Source organism: Mizuhopecten yessoensis, unplaced genomic scaffold (genome assembly GCF_002113885.1).
Source record: "Mizuhopecten yessoensis strain PY_sf001 unplaced genomic scaffold, ASM211388v2 scaffold3537, whole genome shotgun sequence".
NCBI classification, from domain to species: domain Eukaryota; kingdom Metazoa; phylum Mollusca; class Bivalvia; order Pectinida; family Pectinidae; genus Mizuhopecten; species Mizuhopecten yessoensis.
The window spans coordinates 453,580-473,918 of NW_018405094.1; the positions used below are offsets into that span (position 1 = coordinate 453,580).

Sequence of the window (20,339 nt, forward strand, 5' to 3'; positions counted from 1 at the left end):
TTGATAAACGTACGCATTCGCAAACTTAATAATATTCTATAGATAGAGATGGGTTGTAAATTCACGAAGGTAAGGGATCAGCGTTCTCGTGATGATGACGGGAAAATGTCGGAAGTGATTAGCCAAAGTTCGAGCTTTACGGACTCCAAGAAAGATCTGGAGTGCCACACTGCATCAGTTACAAAGGAAATTGTGGAGAAATGTCAGCAGGCCATGTCGGAGGCCAATACAGAGGAGGAGGAAGTGTTAAGTCTACATATGTACCCTCCCGATTACATAGATGAAGATTCAGATGCAAGGAGTGTAACAGCCGAAAGTGAAATGGATATATCTTTCTACAAGGGAGAGGTAATGTTGGACCGTAGAGGGGACACACCAATCAGTGATGTATCATCGATGTCGGAGAGAAGTACGATTTCTTCCAGGTTTTCATCAAGATTGTCAGATTTCTTCCGAAGGGGAAAACAGAGCAAACTTAATGCTCAAGGCAAGGTGTCGCTAGATGGAGACTATGGGAGAGGATATGGAAATGGAGATGACATATCATCGAGCGGATGTGACAGGTCGCCTACTCCCATTAACAAAGACACAAAGAAAGCAACTCATCAAAGCCAGGCATCCGAGCTAATTGGCAATGTCTTCGAACGAGAAGAAATGCCAGATCTTGACATAGAAGATGATGGTAGGCCCTCCTCCTCCTCAAGCAGTGAAGGTTCCGTTTGCCGTCCACAATTCAACTGCCGTGTTGTAACCAGGCCTAATGCCGCAAGAGGATCCAGAAACCTTGTGCAAGCCGCACCAGATCCGGCGGAGATCGCTCACCGTATCGTAAAGTTTGAGACAGACGTTGAACAACTTATTGGTGAACATGCTATACCGACCAGGGATTACCGAAACAGACAACTTCGACCACGGGTAAGACATGAGTAAATAGTTACATTCGGTGTTATCGTGTGAACACCCGATGGTTCTACAATGTATGTACCTTCTTTGAAAACCTGTTGTCTTGCAGTGGGACCTAAACTATTTTACAAATAAAATTAAATACATGTATATAGAATGCACATCTATATATTAACATGGTAAGGTTGCAAGTCCATCAATGTTTAATTTGGAATTAATGTTATACAAAGACTATTTATCCTTAGGGAGCACGTGGACCCCGTCTGCCGTCATATAGTCTCCAGTTCCAGAAACCGATAGCAGGTGTGAGTTCCGAGACCGTGGCGGGAAGAGGAATGATGTACAGCAAACATTTTGCCAACACCGTGAGTCGCCCCCAGCTGACTGTGCGAGGACTGTCGGCAACAGACGACTGTCTCACTCAGTGGATGGTTAGTCAACAGAGGAGGGATTCCGAACTGTTATAGAGTGAAGGTAATTGTCATATCAAGGGATGATACTGAAGGTCAACTGAATCAAGCTGATTAGTGTGGTCACGACACAGACAAGCACATTGTCCACAGTTGCATCGCTTAAATTTATAACCAGAAAGCGGTCCTGATCATGTCGCTACACATTGTTGCGGCTTGGTAGACTAATAACATTGTGATGACTTACTGCGTAATATGTTTAACACAGTGATATGCTGTTTATTCTTCTGCACTTAATATTACTGTTACTTACAATCCATGTGGAATTATACTGCTTTTATTTGCTAATCTCAACATATTTTTAATCTATTATCCAGTTGGAACAAAGGGACATTGTAGAAAAGGCAACTGACGTCACCGGGATGAAAGCGATACGGGTTTATCAGAACAACTTTCTGCAACGTGTTGTCAACGTGTTCATCGATACATGAACCATGATTGTGACTGTTGAATGGTGGTGGACATCGAAGATAAGTTCGGCGGTGAGATACACAAACAATACCTGTATGGATTCCGCCATGATGTACTAGAAATTGGAAACTCTCTTCCAGAAATACTCGTTTTTCGCGGAACTGTCGTTCATATTTTAAGGTAAACAGTTTACATGCCCGTGCGCAAGTTTTCATCATTTCAGAACAACATCGTAGATAACAAACACATGATGGCTAACATACCCATGATCTATCTAACACATAGTAGCAGTTATAATGTAGGTAAACATAGTGCTGTTTAGAAGGACAGATAATTTAATACTCATTAAAATAATCTGCAATCGTCCGCTGATTTGGTTTGACCTTCAGCTACGGGAAAACATGGAACCAGTCTTTGATTGCCCCTGTTTTTCTTACGAGAACTATGCTGGATTTGGTGGAATGTCGCTTGCTGAACAGGTTAGAGTATTACCGGCGAGAGTTTACACGGACAAAGGTCGGCAACCCACTGGAAACACATAACCTCATCAAATGCTCCTGTATACAGTAGAGATTATTCTTGCATATAATTTGTAAATATATTGTGTATATAGTGTAGATAAAATATAAATAAATACGACATTGCCTATACGTACAATGTATATATATATATCTATATATAGTCCACGCCCAAATTTCCTACCCCTGTGTCTTATTTCTACAATGCCTAAAGTGCTGTAAGTGCCGAAACGATTAGGGATGGAATATTTACATAAGTGTGAGGATGCTTTTTGTCTCCATGTTTTATATCATTGAACTGTATAACACATGAGTGGTTACATTCAGAAGCACTTTAAGAAGCGACACGACGCTTACAACGGTGTCAACTACAATGAATCAATGAACAAATGAACATGAATGTTAAAATGAAATAAAGTTTAAACTGAGGTAATGTCGTTAAATGATTTCTCCCGGCGCAGATATTGTATTTGGTGCTACAAAAGCAACGATTTGTCATGAATATCAAAGACAAGTGGGTCACTTACATTGGAGCCTTGAAAATCCACATGTAAGGTTTTTGAGTCACTTACATTTGAACCTTGACAATCCACATGCACAGCTTTTGAGTCACTTACATTGTATATTCAACCTTGACAATCTACATGCACTGCTTTTAAGTCACTTACATTGAACCTTGACAATCCACATGCACAACTTTTAAGTCACTTATTTTGGAGCCTTAACAATCCACATGCACTGCTTTTAAGTCACTTACATTGGAGCCTTGGCAATCCACATATACAGCTTTTGAGTCACTTACATTGGAGCCTTGACAATCCAAATGCACAACTTTTGAGTACCTTACATTGGAGCCTTGACAATCCAAATGCACAACTTTTGAGTCACTTACATTGGAGCCTTGACAATCCACATATACAGCTTTTGAGTCACTAACTTTGGAGCCTTGATAATCCACATGTACGGCTTTTGAGTCACTTACATTGAACCTTGACAATCCACATGCACAGCTTTTGAGGCACTTAAATTGAACCTTGACAATCCACATGCACAGCTGTTGAGTCACTTAAATTAACCCTTGACAATCCACATGCACAGCGGTTGAGTCACTTAAATTGAACCTTGACAATCCACCTGCACAACTCTTGAGTCACTTACATTGATCCTTGACAATCCACATGCACAGCTTTTGAGTCACTTACATTGAACCTTGACAATCCACATGCACAACTTTTGAGTCACTTACATTGGGGCCTTGATAATCCACATGCAATTTTTTTAAGTCGCTTACATTTGAGCCTTGACAATCCACATGTTCTTTTTTGAGTACCTTACATTGGAGCCTTGACAATCTACATGCACAACATTTGAGTCACTTACATTGGGGCCTTGACAATCCACATGCAATTTTTTTTAGTCGCTTACATTTGAGCCTTGACAATCCACATGAACGGCTTTTTAGTCACTTACTTTAGAGCCTTGACAATCCACATATACAGCTTTTGAGTCGCTTACATTGGAACCTTGACAATCCACATTTTCGTTTTTTGAGGCACTTACTTTGGGGCCTTGACAATCAACATATACAGCTTTTGAGTCACTTATATTCGGGCCGTGACATTCAACATGCACATCTTTTGAGTCACTTACATTGGAGCCTTGACAATCCACATGCATACTTTTTGAGTCGCTTACATTGGAGCCTTGACAATCCACATATACCGCTTTTGAGTCACTTATATTGGAGCCTTGACAATCCACAAGCAAACTTTTTGAGTCGCTTACATTTGAGCATTGACGATCCACATGTGCGGCTTTTGAGTCACTTACATTGGAGCCTTGACAATCAACATATACAGCTTTTGAGTCACTTACATTGGAGCTTTGAAAATCTACATGTACAGATTTTGAGTCACTTAAATTCGGGCCGTGACATTCAACATGCACATCTTTTGAGTCACTTACATTGGAGCCTTGACAATCCACATGCATACTTTTTGAGTCGCTTACATTGGAGCCTTGACAATCCACATATACCGCTTTTGAGTCACTTGCATTGGAGGCTTAATAATCCACATGTACGGCTTTTGAGTCACTTATAATGGAGCCTTGACAATCCACATGCAAACTTTTTGAGTCGTTTACATTTGAGCCTTGACAATCCAGATGTACGGCTTTTGAGTCACTTATATTGGAGCCTTGACAATCCACATTTTCGTTTTTTGAGTCAATTATATTGGAGCCTTGACAATCCACATGCACAACTCTGAGTCACTTACATTCGGGCCGAGACATTCAACATGCACTGCTTTTGAGTCACTTATATTTGAGTTTTGATAATCCACATGTACGGCTTTTGAGTCACTTATATTGAAGCCTTGATAATCCACATGCAAAAGTTATGAGTCACTTACATTGGAGCATTGACAATCCCCATATACAGCTTGTGAGTCACTTACATTGGAGCCTTGACAATCCACATGTTCGTTTTTTGGGTCACCTACTTTAGGGCATTGACAATCCACATGTTCGTTTTTGGATTCACCTAATTTGGAGCCTTGACAATCCTGGCACCTCCGTTACGAGCAGTGATAGTGATAAACCTGGATTGCTGGGACAATTTAAATTGAAAAAAAAATGTCACCTAAATGCGATGACTGAATAAAAGATGTTCGATTGTATATGTATATGAGTAGCATCGCTATCCTCGTGTGGGCCACAGGGGATCAACATGGGTGGAATATAGAACACATACAGGACGTTGTCATTATATGTCACGAAGTGCGCGAAGGACGGAACGAACTTTAACAAATATTTCTTGTATACCAATGCCTATTTTTATTTTCCATTGGACAAATAAATATCAGCTTTTGAACAAATTGCAGTAGTTGCACATTCAGTAGTCCTGGTACATGCGAAGACAACAATCATACACGCAAAGACTTATCATGGTAAGTTTTACACGTGAATGATTGAATGCACAATATCTTCTGTAGGAAAATTCAGTTGTCGATGATTTTTTCGCGACAATCACAACACGTAGTTTTCGTCAGACATAAGATAAAGTTGACAGGGGAGGTCTAGGTCAGGCCTCAACCCTTTATAGTGTTTTATGAAGGAAACTAAATGTCCAGAAGAAAACCACGTACGTCATGTGTAACAGTGTACTTATGTTTCACGTGGTGGTTTGAGGAAAAGGTCAGAGAAAGCGTTTATTTGTTTATCTATTGAAAGAGATATTTTGATACTCACAATGAGTAGATATTTTGATACTCACAATAAGCAGATATTTTTATACTCACAAATAGTAGATATTTTGATACTCACAATGAGTAGATATTTTGATACGCACAATGAGTAGATATTTTTATACTCACAATGAGTAGATATGTTGATACTCACATTGAGTAGATATTTTGATACTCACCATGAGTAGATATTTTAATACTCACAACGAGTAGATATTTTGATACTCACAAATAGTAGATATTTTGATACTCACAATAAGTAGATATTTTTATACTCACAATGAGTAGATATGTTGATACTCACAATGAGTAGATATTTTGATACTCACAATAAGTAGATATTTTTATACTCACAAATAGTAGATATTTTGATACTCACAAATAGTAGATATTTTGATACTCACATGGGTAGATATTTTGATTTCAATATTGTTGCTTTTACATAAAATAATTACTAGAAATACATGTGCACAGTAAGGAGGAAATATTTAAGAAAATTAATTTCTCGATGTACAAACCTAAAAAAAAGTTCATTTTACAGCACCAAGTGGCCATTTTGGACTTATAGGGCAAACATATGTATTAGTGCTACAAAATGCTTCCCAAAAGAGTGAAATAAAATCAAAGTAGCAAGTGTTTAGAAACATCTGTAGAAATGCAGCGAAAGGGGAAGGTTGTTTAAGAGACCTTTCTAACGTTACGAATTGATGACTTTACGTTACAACAGGGAAATAATGCTATAATACAGACCTATATAGAAGAACGGTCGGTGGTTCTTATCCGAGGTGAAGGATTTTAAGACAAAATATCATTAAAAGTCTTGCAGTTTCAGGTTTTTTTTGCGATCTTTCAATAATCTTACTCTGTTAAAATAAACTTTGCATAGATGATTGTATTACAGTATCATTGGTACAAAATAGTGACATCAAGGATTATTAAACATTTAAAAAATAAAATCTTGTGTGTATTGATATAGTGAGCAATATAGATTAAGTTTCTATTTAACTTGATTATGTAATCGCTGAGACATTTCTAAAAAAGAGTCAAGTGTGTTATATTTGTAAATCACGATATGAATGTAAATACGTCAATAATGTTGTTTAAATAAGCTCAGATATCTCAGATCATCTCAAATATATCGTCGGCCCTTTAAATTTAAGAGCGATTTTCATTATATTTGAAGGGGGGAGGGGGGCAAAGGTATTTTTAAAGGAAATAGCCAGTTGTTTGGGACTAATATCCTCGGTCCCAGATGAACATCGCATTCATACAGAGAAAACACTTTAAGTCACCAGTCTAGGTGATATTTGGTCTGTTTACATTCCAATAAATTGAGTCGGAGTCACCTCCTGAGCTATATACAGGTATTGTCCTTACTGTAGGGGAACACGATATTTTGTTTCACAATATTTGATCAAGTTTCAAGAGAGCGAAGCTCAGGTGAAACATGATTAATCGAGGAGAAACAAAGAATCGTGTTTCTCTACTGCAAGGCCAATAAATATATTTTATGATGCCCCAAAAAAAAAATCAATCAAAAACAATAAAATAATGTATGGCCAGGTTGACGTGTCATTGATGTCGTCTGTCATTTACAACTAGGTGTTATTGTAAACAGGTATTTATGGTACGTAAACGGTACACATCAGTAACCTTGACTGATTGTTAAACAATAAGATTTCTGTCGGTACCTATGGCCCATTTTTCCAAAATGTCGACCAATCACGATCAAGCAAGAAGGAAGTAATAAGAACGGGAATTTATATATAGAGTAGGCTTCGTCTGTCTCTCCATAACTACCAGCCGACGCAGGGCGAATCCTGTTACTTTAAAGGTAAGCTCATGTAGAATTGTATATTTAATAATTGTAAATGTAACAATTAATCAAATCTTTTCAGGTGTTTATTATATACTTTCTTTCGGAATCATTCATTTTTATTATTTTGTTTGCAGATATAGCTTTTAATATGCACTGTTTCATCTTCGGGAACATGCACAGCTTTCGAATCACGTAAATACAGCCTCGATAATTCCGCCCCCTTCATTCTCAGCACAATTAGCGTCTAGCTAGTGAGACGATTGATCACTGGGACATTAGTGAATTTTAACGAGATCGAATACCACTTGGCCCTCGACGCATTATTTCGAAAAACTTAAAATTTAAATAAATATCTTCGTGATCTACTTTATCACTCCGTAGTTAATCCGTTCAGATCTCACTGGCTTTCTTTAAATTAAGGAATTATACTGTAGCGAAATGCAAAAATACATGGTTAATATTGAAAGTCATTACAACGGAACCCTCCGATATTGTGACACAAGTAAACAGACGACTGACTGCAGTTTGTTCCCCTTTATAGCAGTACAATTCCTTGACTTCTTGACTAAAAGTATCTTCAGTTTATACTTCACATGATCTTCACATACTGCACCTGATCAAGACCCTAGTCAAGCGGGTAAGCATTCACACCAAACCTCTTTTCGATAGCATATATAATTGTATAAGTGGTAAGCTGCGTAATGAATTTAAGATGAATAAGGTTTTTTTTCTTCCTTATACAATTCACGACCATCTGGGTTTTCTCCTGATACTCCGGTTTCCTTCTACATTAAGACCCCCTGCACGCTAACATGCGAGCCAACAAGAGTAAATAATATAAGCTATAAAAACTTGTTTCATAATTGTTCTTATTTAAATAACGCCATACCTTTTCACGTCCTATCAAGGAATCGAACCCTGGCCGCCTTGGTGAAAGGCCAGTCATTGGGAAATAGCCAGAATTAAGTATTTAATTCTTTGTTAAATTTTGCTTCAGAAACACAATATTATTATTTTCTTTTACAACAAACCTGATGATTCTGACCACAGTGATGCAAGCCTGTTTTCTGGCCGTACAGTACGGAGTTCTATATCTCACACTGGGAACACAATGGTTGTTATCCAGTTATCAAATTCCCGATTTAAGCCTCATTTCTTGTTTTGGTAACAAACAGGTACTTTGTTCGCAGAATACATATTTCCATCAAAAGTTTTATAGGCCTTAATGAGCGTTATCTTATATTACAAATTCTACCACGTTTACGATGTAACGACACTCTGCATTGCCTTTGGTTAATAAAAATGCAATTTAGGACGATAGACCATGCCCGGGCATCTATATTTTTCCAACAGACCAACGCACTTCCGAAAACCTCCCCCATCAATGTAAACAAGCTTAAGATAGCCTTGGAACTGCTTTCCTTTGTCGAATGAGGGAGTATGCATTTAATTTAGTATTAATTTAAGATTTCTCAGCGGCAAACACACATATTCTATTTATCAACTAGGTCAACTTTGATACTAGCTGCCAATTTCTCGGTCAGAATGTTCCGCGGAAATTACTTCGAAGGTGACCTAGATTTGTGATTTTAAATCGGTCAAATGTTGATTTTCTATATTGACAAGCGATGTCGATACAAACATTTTGTAGAAAGCATGACGCCAGTGTTAATTGTTTATCGTCTGATCCCAAAATGGCGAGGGAGAATGACAAAGACTCCAAAATATATCCAGGTAAAATAACAATATAGGACAACTGCACACAATGTCAGAAATGATAAAAGCGCACTGTCTGTTGTGAAATGAAGACATATATGCATCATGTGACACATGCTGGCGCGCGCAAAAGAAGACTAAACGAAATAATTAGATTATCTTAGTCACATTGCTGACCATAGGCTCATGGACACTGAGATAGACACAAGAAAAACAACTCGTTACGTTTTTAGAAATGTTTTAATCAGCATATGTTTATATATTATAACGCAGGGGGTCTTATTGTGGGAGGAAACCTGAGTACCCGGAGAAAACCCACGTGGTCGGGCAGGTGACCCCATACTTTTCACGTTCGATCGGGGAACCGAACCCCGGTCGCCTTAGTGAAAGGCAAGTGCGCTATCCACTGCGCCCAGCGACCACCCAACAATCATGTTGACAGATATTAATTCAACTGGCAGCCCTAAAGCTTTCAGAAAAACGCCAGCCATAAAAGCAAACAACGTTAGAATGCACACTCTGTACAAAACCAGTTTTCAGTTTACACTAGGAAGTTTGAAGTCACATTACAAACTAAAGCACTTAATAGAAAATGATATAGCGATGCTGAAGTCCATCAAGATTGAAGATCTCCTAGCTAGAATCTTTGTTGTACCTTACAACCATCTAGCTAGTGTTTTTTTGCCATATTGACCATAAACTTGTCATTTAAATCAGATAGGAACTGATAACTCTGCCGCTTGACACTGTCATGCACATTGTAATATATTGATCCTCTCTGAGAAACTGAAAGAACCTTCCTTCTCAAAATATTTGTTTATGTTGAGATCACATAGTTTTGTGTCTCAAGTGGCGTTCTGTCATGTTTTGAAAGTTATGTATACATTCTATTGCTATGTGCATTCTGTTATTTTCATCACAGTAAAAGAATTTCCTTTGAAAAGAGATCAACTGAAAATTGCTAGAAAGTAATGTCTCTGCAAAATTAGGAATTATGATATTGAACATGAAAACATTGTTACTAATATGAAATATGCTGTTTTAATTACATATCCCTCCAGTTAGCTTGTAACCGAAGGCTAATTATAGTGAATAATTCATCTTGAGGGGATATGCAATTACAACAGCATATTTCATATTACTAGTATTAACTTCTTTTTGTTTATGTATTTTTTATTATAAAATTGTTTCATGGTGACTGTTAATATCTGTCATATGTGATACATGTATGTAAAATTTCATGTTCCTGTCTTGATAAAGGGGCGGATCGCCCTGAAAATTTCATTGTGTGCACTGTCGTTATTACTTCTTTGCCAATATATCTAAAGTGCCCCCCCCCCACCCCNTAAGGCGACAATTATTCAATATAATTTGTTTTCGTAAACTAGAAAAAGCAGAGAAAAGTACCGAAGAAGATGGGAACAAACCGTGACATCCCTGCTATAGACATACTAACAAGATTTTCACGAGAGTGGGGTGGAATTGGCCGACCATCTGCCAAAGCATCAATTGATGGCCTACAACAGTACCGGTCACGTATGAGTGACGTCACTACTAGGACTCAAGCTGGCGTTACTAGCGTCCAATGCTACGTAGATGACGTCGGCAAAGAAATATCTTCATTAAGTGGCCAGGTGAAAACATCGTTGGTAGAGAACGTACATATCATGGCTGGGCTTATTGATAAATTTGGTAAGAAAATGTACATTTATTCGAAGGATTTCGGTTGATGAAATGTATGCCAATTATAGCGTTCTTTTGTTTTTACAGCTTACATGACAAGGAACGCTGGCATTCTTCGTCCGTTATTCGTCCATCATCCGTTCGCTGTCAACTTATAAGATAGATACCATTCTTAAACATTAAGACGCTTAGGGACATAGCTGTATTTCTTGTGTTTAACGGCTATCTAATTCGTTACAACTGTTTTTTTTAAACATGTAGGTACTAATAAGAGACTATGTGAGAGACGGAGGTCCCATGGGATTCTTGCTATTATTATTTTCCAATGATATGCTTTCAATAAAACATACAAGCATTTTAATTATGTTTATTTCTGAAAATGGCAATAGGAACAAGTAAAAAAGATTGCACAGGAGAAAAGAAAGTTTTTAATAAGAGTTCCGTTAAGAACCGAGTGTTAACGTATGCGGGTATCTCTTCTTCGATTTAGTAAGGTTGTTCTATACAATATTCACTAATTCTTGCTTATATTGAATTCAAGTCTTGATGTATACGTTTAATTGAGTAAAAAACAAACCAATATTATAATATTCTTTTACAAAACTAGTATTTTTTGTCTATACTGCAGTCCCCACAAAGAGACTAGATGAGTTGACGTATGGAAGGTATGTAGATTATGCAGATACTGAAAATTAAATTTCTTTAACCATTGAAACTGTTGGCAATGACAAACGAAACATTTATGCCGAATTATAAATAAATGCCTGTGATTTATATGTTATAAGCTCTCACGGAGCGCAGTTTGTTGGAATAAGGGCTATCAATTGGGTTCAGAGCAATGCCTTTGATTAACAGTGCTTAACAACGTGCTTGTTTAAAGATCATACCATTTAATGATCCACTTGTGTATGCATGAATACAGTTTCAAAGGGACTGGGAAGCATGGTTAGAGATTGCGTAAATTCCTTTAAAATGTTCTTTTAAATCATTAAATGACTTTCAACCAACCAATGGTTTCTTTTTGATATAATTTGTTTTCATCTTATTTACATGAAGATACACGTTTTGCTGATATAAATGATCTTGACCTATATTCACAAAGAGAAATATGTAAAAACTTTACAAGGTAGTCAATATGTTTACAATTGTCCTGCCCTATATAGCTAACTTGAGAGCAAGGCCAACGAATGTGTTCAATAAATGATGTTGAACAATATTCAAGGTCACATAAATCTAAGACTTGAAATGATTTCTTATTACACATGTAGATAGCTGGTATTTCAGGGCTAACCATATTGTTAAAAATCATCATATGAACAAGTCATATAGGTGAAACACCGAACGTCTTCTTCTGAAGCATATAAGCATAAAATGGTTTCCATTCACAATCAAATACCAATAGAGTGATTTATTTGATCATGTGCATGTTTATAATGCATCATACAGTGCAAAATAATTGACTTATTCAAGTTTTATATCTAGTTTCTATACATCATCACGCATGAATGATAATGAAATGACTGCAAGACAAGCTGAAGAAATAGCCAAGACGATTGCACAACAACAAGAGCTGGGATTGTTCCTGGAAGAGATGAAACACACATGCGAAAAGGTAAGATCACAGGACGGGCTAGACACAGAGGACATCGAACGCTTAAAAGATCACTTGAAAGATTATGGTGATACCTTAGAAACTGAAAAGGAGCGCCGAGATAGAGAAGAAAAACAGAAAAAAGAAAGAGAAAGAAGGGAAAGGAAGGAGAAAGAACGCAAAAAAGAGGAAGAACGACGAAGAAATCCAGAAAATTGGAAACCTCTTGTGTAAGTAATGATGAACCATGAAGCGTGTTCGGTTTTTATTTAGCTTATCAGTATGTGTTTATTATTGTATATCGTAATATGTCTATGAAAGTTATAAATCATGATGTAGCCTACATTTTCGTGAGAATACTTATTTGATAACTCTATTACCTGTTGTTGATCATAAATAGGTACAATATATATATATAACAACTGTATATTACCTGTTGCTGATCATAGACAGGTACATAGATGATAACTGTATAACCTGTTCCTGATCATTAACAGGTACATACATGATAACTGTATTACCTGTTGCTGATCATGAACAGGAACATATATGATAACTGTTCTACCTGTTGCTGATCATGAACAGGAACATATGTAACAACTGTATAGCCTGTTGCTGATTATAAACAGGAACATATGTAACAACTGTATAGCCTGTTGCTGATTATAAACAGGAACCTATGTAACAACTGTATATTACCTGCTGCTGATCATGAACAGGTACATACATGATAACTGTACCACCTGTTGCTGATTATAAACAGGAACATATGTAACAACTGTATACTACCTGTTGCTGATCATGAACAGGTACATATATGATAACTGTATTACCTGTTGCTGATCATGAACAGGTACATACATGATAACTGTACTACCTGTTGCTGATTATAAACAGGAACATATGTAACAACTGTATATTACCTGTTGCTGATCATGAACAGGAACATATATGATAACTGTACTACCTGTTGCTGATCATGAACAGGAACATATATGATAACTGTACTACCTGTTGCTGATCATGAACAGGAACATATATGATAACTGTACTACCTGTTGCTGATCATGAACAGGAACATATATGATAACTGTACTACCTGTTGCTGATCATGAACAGGAACATATATGATAACTGTACTACCTGTTGCTGATCATGAACAGGAACATATATGATAACTGTACTACCTGTTGCTGATCATGAACAGGAACATATATGATAACTGTACTACCTGTTGCTGATCATGAACAGGAACATATATGATAACTGTACTACCTGTTGCTGATCATGAACAGGAACATATATGATAACTGTACTACCTGTTGCTGATCATGAACAGGAACATATATGATAACTGTACTACCTGTTGCTGATCATGAACAGGAACATATATGATAACTGTACTACCTGTTGCTGATCATGAACAGGAACATATATGATAACTGTACTACCTGTTGCTGATCATGAACAGGAACATATATGATAACTGTACTACCTGTTGCTGATCATGAACAGGAACATATATGATAACTGTACTACCTGTTGCTGATCATGAACAGGAACATATATGATAACTGTACTACCTGTTGCTGATCATGAACAGGAACATATATGATAACTGTACTACCTGTTGCTGATCATGAACAGGAACATATATGATAACTGTACTACCTGTTGCTGATCATGAACAGGAACATATATGATAACTGTACTACCTGTTGCTGATCATGAACAGGAACATATATGATAACTGTACTACCTGTTGCTGATCATGAACAGGAACATATATGATAACTGTACTACCTGTTGCTGATCATGAACAGGAACATATATGATAACTGTACTACCTGTTGCTGATCATGAACAGGTACATATATGATAACTGTATATTACCTGTTGCTGATCATGAACAGGTACATATATGATAACTGTATTACCTGTTGCTGATTATGAACAGGTACATATAGGATAACTGTATTACCTGTTGCTGATCATGAACAGGTACATATATGATAACTGTATTACCTGTTGCTGATCAATGCTGAGCATTGCGAAATCAGCCCTTCTTACATTATATCTTTGGATATCCGCCAACATGATTAAGTCTTTTTCGAAAAAGAAGCCAAGCCGTCATGCCTTAATCAACTACCATTTCATGACACTTTAAGCTGACAGTAAATCACGGGTACAGTTAGGTTATACCTAACCCTAGACTAGCATTGCAATAGTTTCTGTTCAATAGGCCTCTTAGGTCATGATATATGAACATGTACACCATGCTGTATTTAATACATAGTAGCACAGACGTAAATGACTCTCATTGCAAGGTAGAAGCTGTTCTTAATCCGTCCTGCAATATGAAAATGTCGTCAATGGCGTTTTTTTCTGTGGTTCCATTCTTCCAAATTGGCTGAGGATTATATTTTCCTTAAAATATAACTTAAAGCATACCTATATGCGAGGTATAGCACTTGGACAGTCTGTTTACATCGGCTGGCAATACCTTTTTTGTAAGTTATTGACGTAACAGTACCACGTGACAGGTTAACTCATTACTATTCTAGCCACTATGGATCGAAAACCTCTGATTGTCTATAAATAAATTGTATAACATAGACATTACTGTTGATACGAGTTTTGGTATTTATTGAACTGTGTTATGTCACAGAAATTAAAATCCTTGCCTAAGAACTTTTTTCACAACATCAACAACTCATTAATTAGTCATCTCACCCAAACACCCAAACCCCCATCACTCAACACCCACACCTAATTTTTTGAATTACTGATTCTCAGATAGTTTCCATAAATTACTAGTATATATATATAGGTTTTGAAATGTAAATTTAAGGTTGTAGGATTATTATTGTCCTTGTTAACGGATATCAACTACTATAATTTATACAGGTTGAAGGATACATCTGGGGAAGAGAGATTTGCTAACAGTGACGTGTTGTGTGTGGTGTATGCCATGCAGGGGAGTTTTGATCAATCATCACTTCAGTGTGACAACAAGGAAGGACTGACCTCAGACTGGCTTTACACGCCCTACGAACAGCAGGCGTCGTGTCCAACCTTGGTCAGATGCAACGGATATAAATCACTCGATCTTGAGGTAGGCCGTTTTTATTTTTTTTGCATCGCACTTCCAAAGTCACAATGGTTGAGTAAGAGATATCAGTCCAGATGTTTATAGTCTAATTTAAGATAACTTTATGCCAATAGTTCATATCAATCATTTAGAAATATCAACATCATCAGACTTCTTACAATTAAACATCATCCATAAATAACATGGACTTTGCACTTTGAACTTGCCTGTTAGTTGTACTAATTAATTCCACTGGTGCAAATAATGACAGATTATTTACTTGTGTTATAGGTGATTATGTGCGTTACAAATGATAGAAATAATGTTCATACTTTCGCATCTGCATTATCTAGGTGCCCATGGAGGTGTACGTGCCATATTCAATCAGCAACGATAAATGCGAACCAGAAGTCAAGATCTCAATCGACAATGGAACATGGAAGTACCCAGGGGTACTAAACAGTCGAAAAATAGAAGCATTTCCGGTTCGTGTATATATACAAACAAATATTTAAAAATTACTTTCCAGAATTTTCCCCTTAATTGATGAGCATTCCAACACTAACACTTTCCTCTTTGTGTGCACGTATGTGTGTGTGTGTTGGGGGGGGGGGGGTGGTGCTAGCTACTTGTTTCGTTTACGGGAAATACTTATGTTTTCTTTCACATTATCACTCGTTCGGGCACTTTAAGAATGTTTTATTTTATTATTTTTGTAGGAAGGCGTGAATTACATTGGGACTACGGTTCCAAATTTCCAATCATTCCGAATCATTGTTGTTGCTGTGGCGAAGAAAAAGGATATAGTAGTGGACAAAAATGGAATTTCTTTCCAGGAGGATTGCGTGCATTTTCTAATTCCCCCAGAATTTGGAAAAGACAAGATCAAGTTTGGGGTAAGAGAACGTTTCAATCTCACAAGGCTTCGTTTAATATTATAACTGTTATTTAATTTCGTAACTGGCCAGTTATAGTATGGAATGACGTTGAAAGTAGTTTGTTTGAACGTACCGTTAACATGGACAACCCATCGTAAAAAGTAACTACTTATTCTTTGGTCAACATTTAACAAGAACGCTATCAGAGGTCCTGTATCATATAATGCCAACATTTAGCCACTTTCAAGCTATCAAGTAAAAGGCTTTTGTATCAGATTTATCACGAACCCTTCAACATATTTTGTTGAAATTTACACCATAGTATGATACAATTGAGTTCTGTGCCTGATAAGATTCCGGTGGTCATCGGGCAAGATTACAAAGACAAATTAGTGAAGAAAGTTTTTTTTTATAATCTTATCACAAAATTCTTTGTGATAAATTCATGTCGAGAAATTGACAAGAGGCAAAGTTTTCCTGACGTTCTTAATCTGTGACGAAGTAATCCTTAACTGTACAAACACTTTTAGTGGCAGCTATCCGTGAACTTCTAACTAACAGCTATGTCTTTTCAGACCCACGTGCACTGTCACGGTCAACTACGGTTGTTTACTTCTCGCTAAAAGGCCAGGTTATTGCGTTATTTCGGTCGTAGCTATAATTATCACCGGCTTTTCCACAAATTGACCACACTGGACATTGGCTTTAGGTTATGTCATAATCAACTACGTAAACTTTGGTTAGGTGATATATATTTTTAGTATCTTATCGATTGTAATGGTGGTGCTATTTTACTATATAGCCCCTTTAATATACTGTAGTCCTGGACAGACACTGGCCAAGGAAAAAATGTCAAAAACTTACTGGGCGCACAAGTGCGTATAGAAGTGGACTGTATGGAACCAACAACAAAGGACATCAATGTCAAAATATCCCCCGAACAACGTAAGTAATACCTCAAATTTACACATAAGTGTCACGACACCTGTTTTTGTTTCCTTTCTGTTCAATAAAACATGTACTTCGATGTATTGTCAAACAAAATTTGAATAAAACAAAGTTTAAACCAAGTAATGCCATGGTGTTTGTCCCTGCCTCTCTGGCACACATAACAAATAGAGGCCATAATAGAACTGGGGGGGGGGGGGGGGGAAAAATAAAAGNACAACATAAACGGAAAAAAGTCTGAAAAAACAATAATTGAGCAGAACTTGCAAATGACCCTTTACACAGGCCAAGACCTCTTTGTAATTTGAAAATAAAACAGATCTAGAAACAGCCTCTTAAAATTTAAAGTTTTATCCACTTCCATTGAAGTTTCATCCCACTGCAAGGAACGGAAGGCGGTAGGGGCGGCTGTCAACCAGTATTTCATATCGAGCAAAGATCTTTCTAACTTTCGTTTGGATACCTTTCTTCAACATTTACAGACAGAGAGAGTGATAACCACGAAAGAATTAAACGAAAACAAGGTATTACTATAATCATTTATAACTTAATGTTACTATCAGCGATATAGAAAGTGTAGCTAATTGTTACTATTAATGCTATTTCGAAATATCTTAATAAAATTGTTTGTTTTATTGAATTGGCATCAATTTCCATAATGGTTGTTTATTTTATTATCATTTCATATATGGTATAACAGCTATTTATTTGAAATAACAAATACATATGCATTTATAATATAATTATAATATATTAACACAGCAGCTGCTTCATCTGTATTATTTTACATTTAACATAACGAACATCTTTGTAGTATTATAATACCAGTACATTATAGTACATGTTACACAACGAAAATTATGACATTGGTTAAAGCTATATTTTTTAAAGCTAAACAGAGCACCCGGTTGTTTATTTTAAAATGACACATATGATGAAATTTTGTTCCAGAATCAAAAGACGAAAGATAAAAAGATAAAACATCTGCTGGAACTGCTGCTTGACAAACCGTCTGCTGCTGAAAAAGTACTGATGTGCCTTGACAAGTCAGGAAATGACGGCGTAGCGGATGAAATCCGTGAACTGGTCAAGGAAATTCGTGGAACCCGTGTAGTAGAAGGTAGTGGTATACATTAGAACACGGTTATTCATTATAATGTTCTGTTGAGCACTTCATTGCACAAGTACATGTTTTTCGTAATTATGGAACAACAGAATTATTGGAGAGAAACTGCGAACCGTACCCAGTAGAGGTCTCACACAACTAAATCATTTAGTTCATGTTATTATTTAGCCTTTTAGCTAATAGCATGCTTTAATATTTGAAATACAACACACGCGGCAACTGTGTAGATTCATAGATACATACCTGAAAAGGGTTCAAGGGGCCTTTTTGGCAGGTTTATTGGCATATAAGAGAGCGCTACAGGCATCTGCTGCTTTTGACAATCAGTGAAGTAATTCATGTCTACAATTACACATTTAAATTTCTCAAAGGCACTATATTTTATCTTACCAAATTTTAGGTTGGAATAACAGGCGTATGAAAAACTGATTGGCTGAAACATAATTTGCAAAATATATATTGTATATATCTTTGCATAATATAGTCACACAAAAGTAATCGCTTGTTGTAATTTTAGTATTGACTAAACCAAATAAAAACAAAAAGATAACAAACAACAACAAAAAAGGAAATGAATGTCCGTCTATTCGCCCGTAGGCTATCAACCGTGTTGACACAATATTGCAAAACAGCTGTTAAAATGATAACAGGGTTATGCAAGGTCATTGACACAAGGTCTTTTTCATGGGTGAAGGTTAAAACCATTGGTAGGTGCAGTTTTTCACTTTAGCAATGTTACTTTCAAATGATTTTGATTACACTTGATATAACGGCCAAGTGTCATGTAATACAAATAACAGTAACAAGACAAAGAAAGTAAAAAGAGTAGCAATAAGTATTGCCTTTACACCGTTATGTTGTCATTATTCGCAGAACAATGGCGTTCAGTGATGGTTTACCGTGCGGATGGCGGTAACTGGGAAGTCCTGGATCCAAAACTGGCTTCAAAACTCCATAAAACGTTAGAGTGCAAGTTGAGTGCAGGAAAGAGACACTTTGAGTAAGTTAATAACATCAGTCATCCAATTAATAAACACGTTTTTGTTTTTGTCTGAAATATATTACTTATACTCGAAAATTAATCCTACACCTTTTTCGTTTGCTTCTAAAATTAACTAATCATTTAAAAAAAGGTCTTCCTTTCATTTGATGAGGTATAACATCATACACTGTCTTAAACCCATTAATGATAAGGATATGGATCTGCCTCGGTTTTTTTTTTAATTCTGAGATTTCATAAGAATCCTTACAGACAGCTTAATGATGCTGGTGGTTTTCCAACAAAGCTATTATACAATCTCCTCATTACCTTTCTTAGAACCATCAACTCAGGGATACAGTCTCGTTGTGCCACACTATACTCTAAAGTTCGAGTTAATGGATTGTGGTTTAGAAATGCTCAAACAATTTCTTTATCGATCTTGAGCAACCTCTCCCCAAACATGTTTCTTCTATCAGATTTTGTGTTTTCCACTCATTACACTGTCATATATCAAACCAAAATAAGGAACGCCTTTGTTCTCCTGTAATGAGAGCTGCTTTCCATTCCAGATAGGCAACGACGATATGACTATTGTAAACGTTCATAGTTTAGCTGTATTCTAATTTTTGCGCTTTTATCGCTTTTAAAGTTGCGTTCAATTATGATACCACTATTAAGATTCTGTATATATTTTCCTATTGCACATAATGTAAATGCGCTTATTTTTCAATGCGATACTCTTTTAAAATGCGATTATACGCTGAAGTCCGTGTACAATATATGGTTTTAGACTATTTTGGGGAATATTTTTGTGAAAAGCAAAACAAAGGCCAGAATGATATAAACTGTGAATAAAATCATGAGAAACTCTGGTTGACAATATCTTTGTGGAGTTCGGCTGCAAGATTTCCAGCAGATGGAGGGAATTCCTAAGAAACACTTTAACACCCCCCCC

The 20,339-nt window shown here is 36.6% G+C and overlaps 2 protein-coding genes across 2 annotated transcripts in view; both read left to right on the plus strand.

The window, feature by feature from the left end:
- Positions 1-105: 105 nt before the first annotated feature.
- Positions 106-2,355, plus strand: LOC110447634. The gene is made up of 3 exons (XM_021493474.1): positions 106-915; positions 1,149-1,377; positions 1,691-2,355. The coding sequence occupies exons 1-2, from the start codon at positions 106-108 to the stop codon at positions 1,368-1,370; spliced, it is 1,032 nt and encodes a 343-aa protein (XP_021349149.1). The 3' UTR covers positions 1,371-1,377; positions 1,691-2,355.
- A 4,981-nt stretch (positions 2,356-7,336) lies between these two features.
- The window catches only part of LOC110447626, a 23,175-nt gene continuing 10,172 nt past the window's right edge, over positions 7,337-20,339 (plus strand). Inside the window, exons 1-11 of the mRNA XM_021493460.1 lie at positions 7,337-7,384; positions 10,474-10,777; positions 11,397-11,433; positions 12,251-12,589; positions 15,267-15,474; positions 15,804-15,935; positions 16,170-16,346; positions 17,150-17,273; positions 17,646-17,800; positions 18,228-18,396; positions 19,276-19,402. Coding sequence (XP_021349135.1) covers positions 10,501-10,777; positions 11,397-11,433; positions 12,251-12,589; positions 15,267-15,474; positions 15,804-15,935; positions 16,170-16,346; positions 17,150-17,273; positions 17,646-17,800; positions 18,228-18,396; positions 19,276-19,402 — 1,745 coding nt within the window. The 5' untranslated portion in view covers positions 7,337-7,384; positions 10,474-10,500. The remainder of the gene's footprint in view (positions 7,385-10,473; positions 10,778-11,396; positions 11,434-12,250; positions 12,590-15,266; positions 15,475-15,803; positions 15,936-16,169; positions 16,347-17,149; positions 17,274-17,645; positions 17,801-18,227; positions 18,397-19,275; positions 19,403-20,339) is intronic.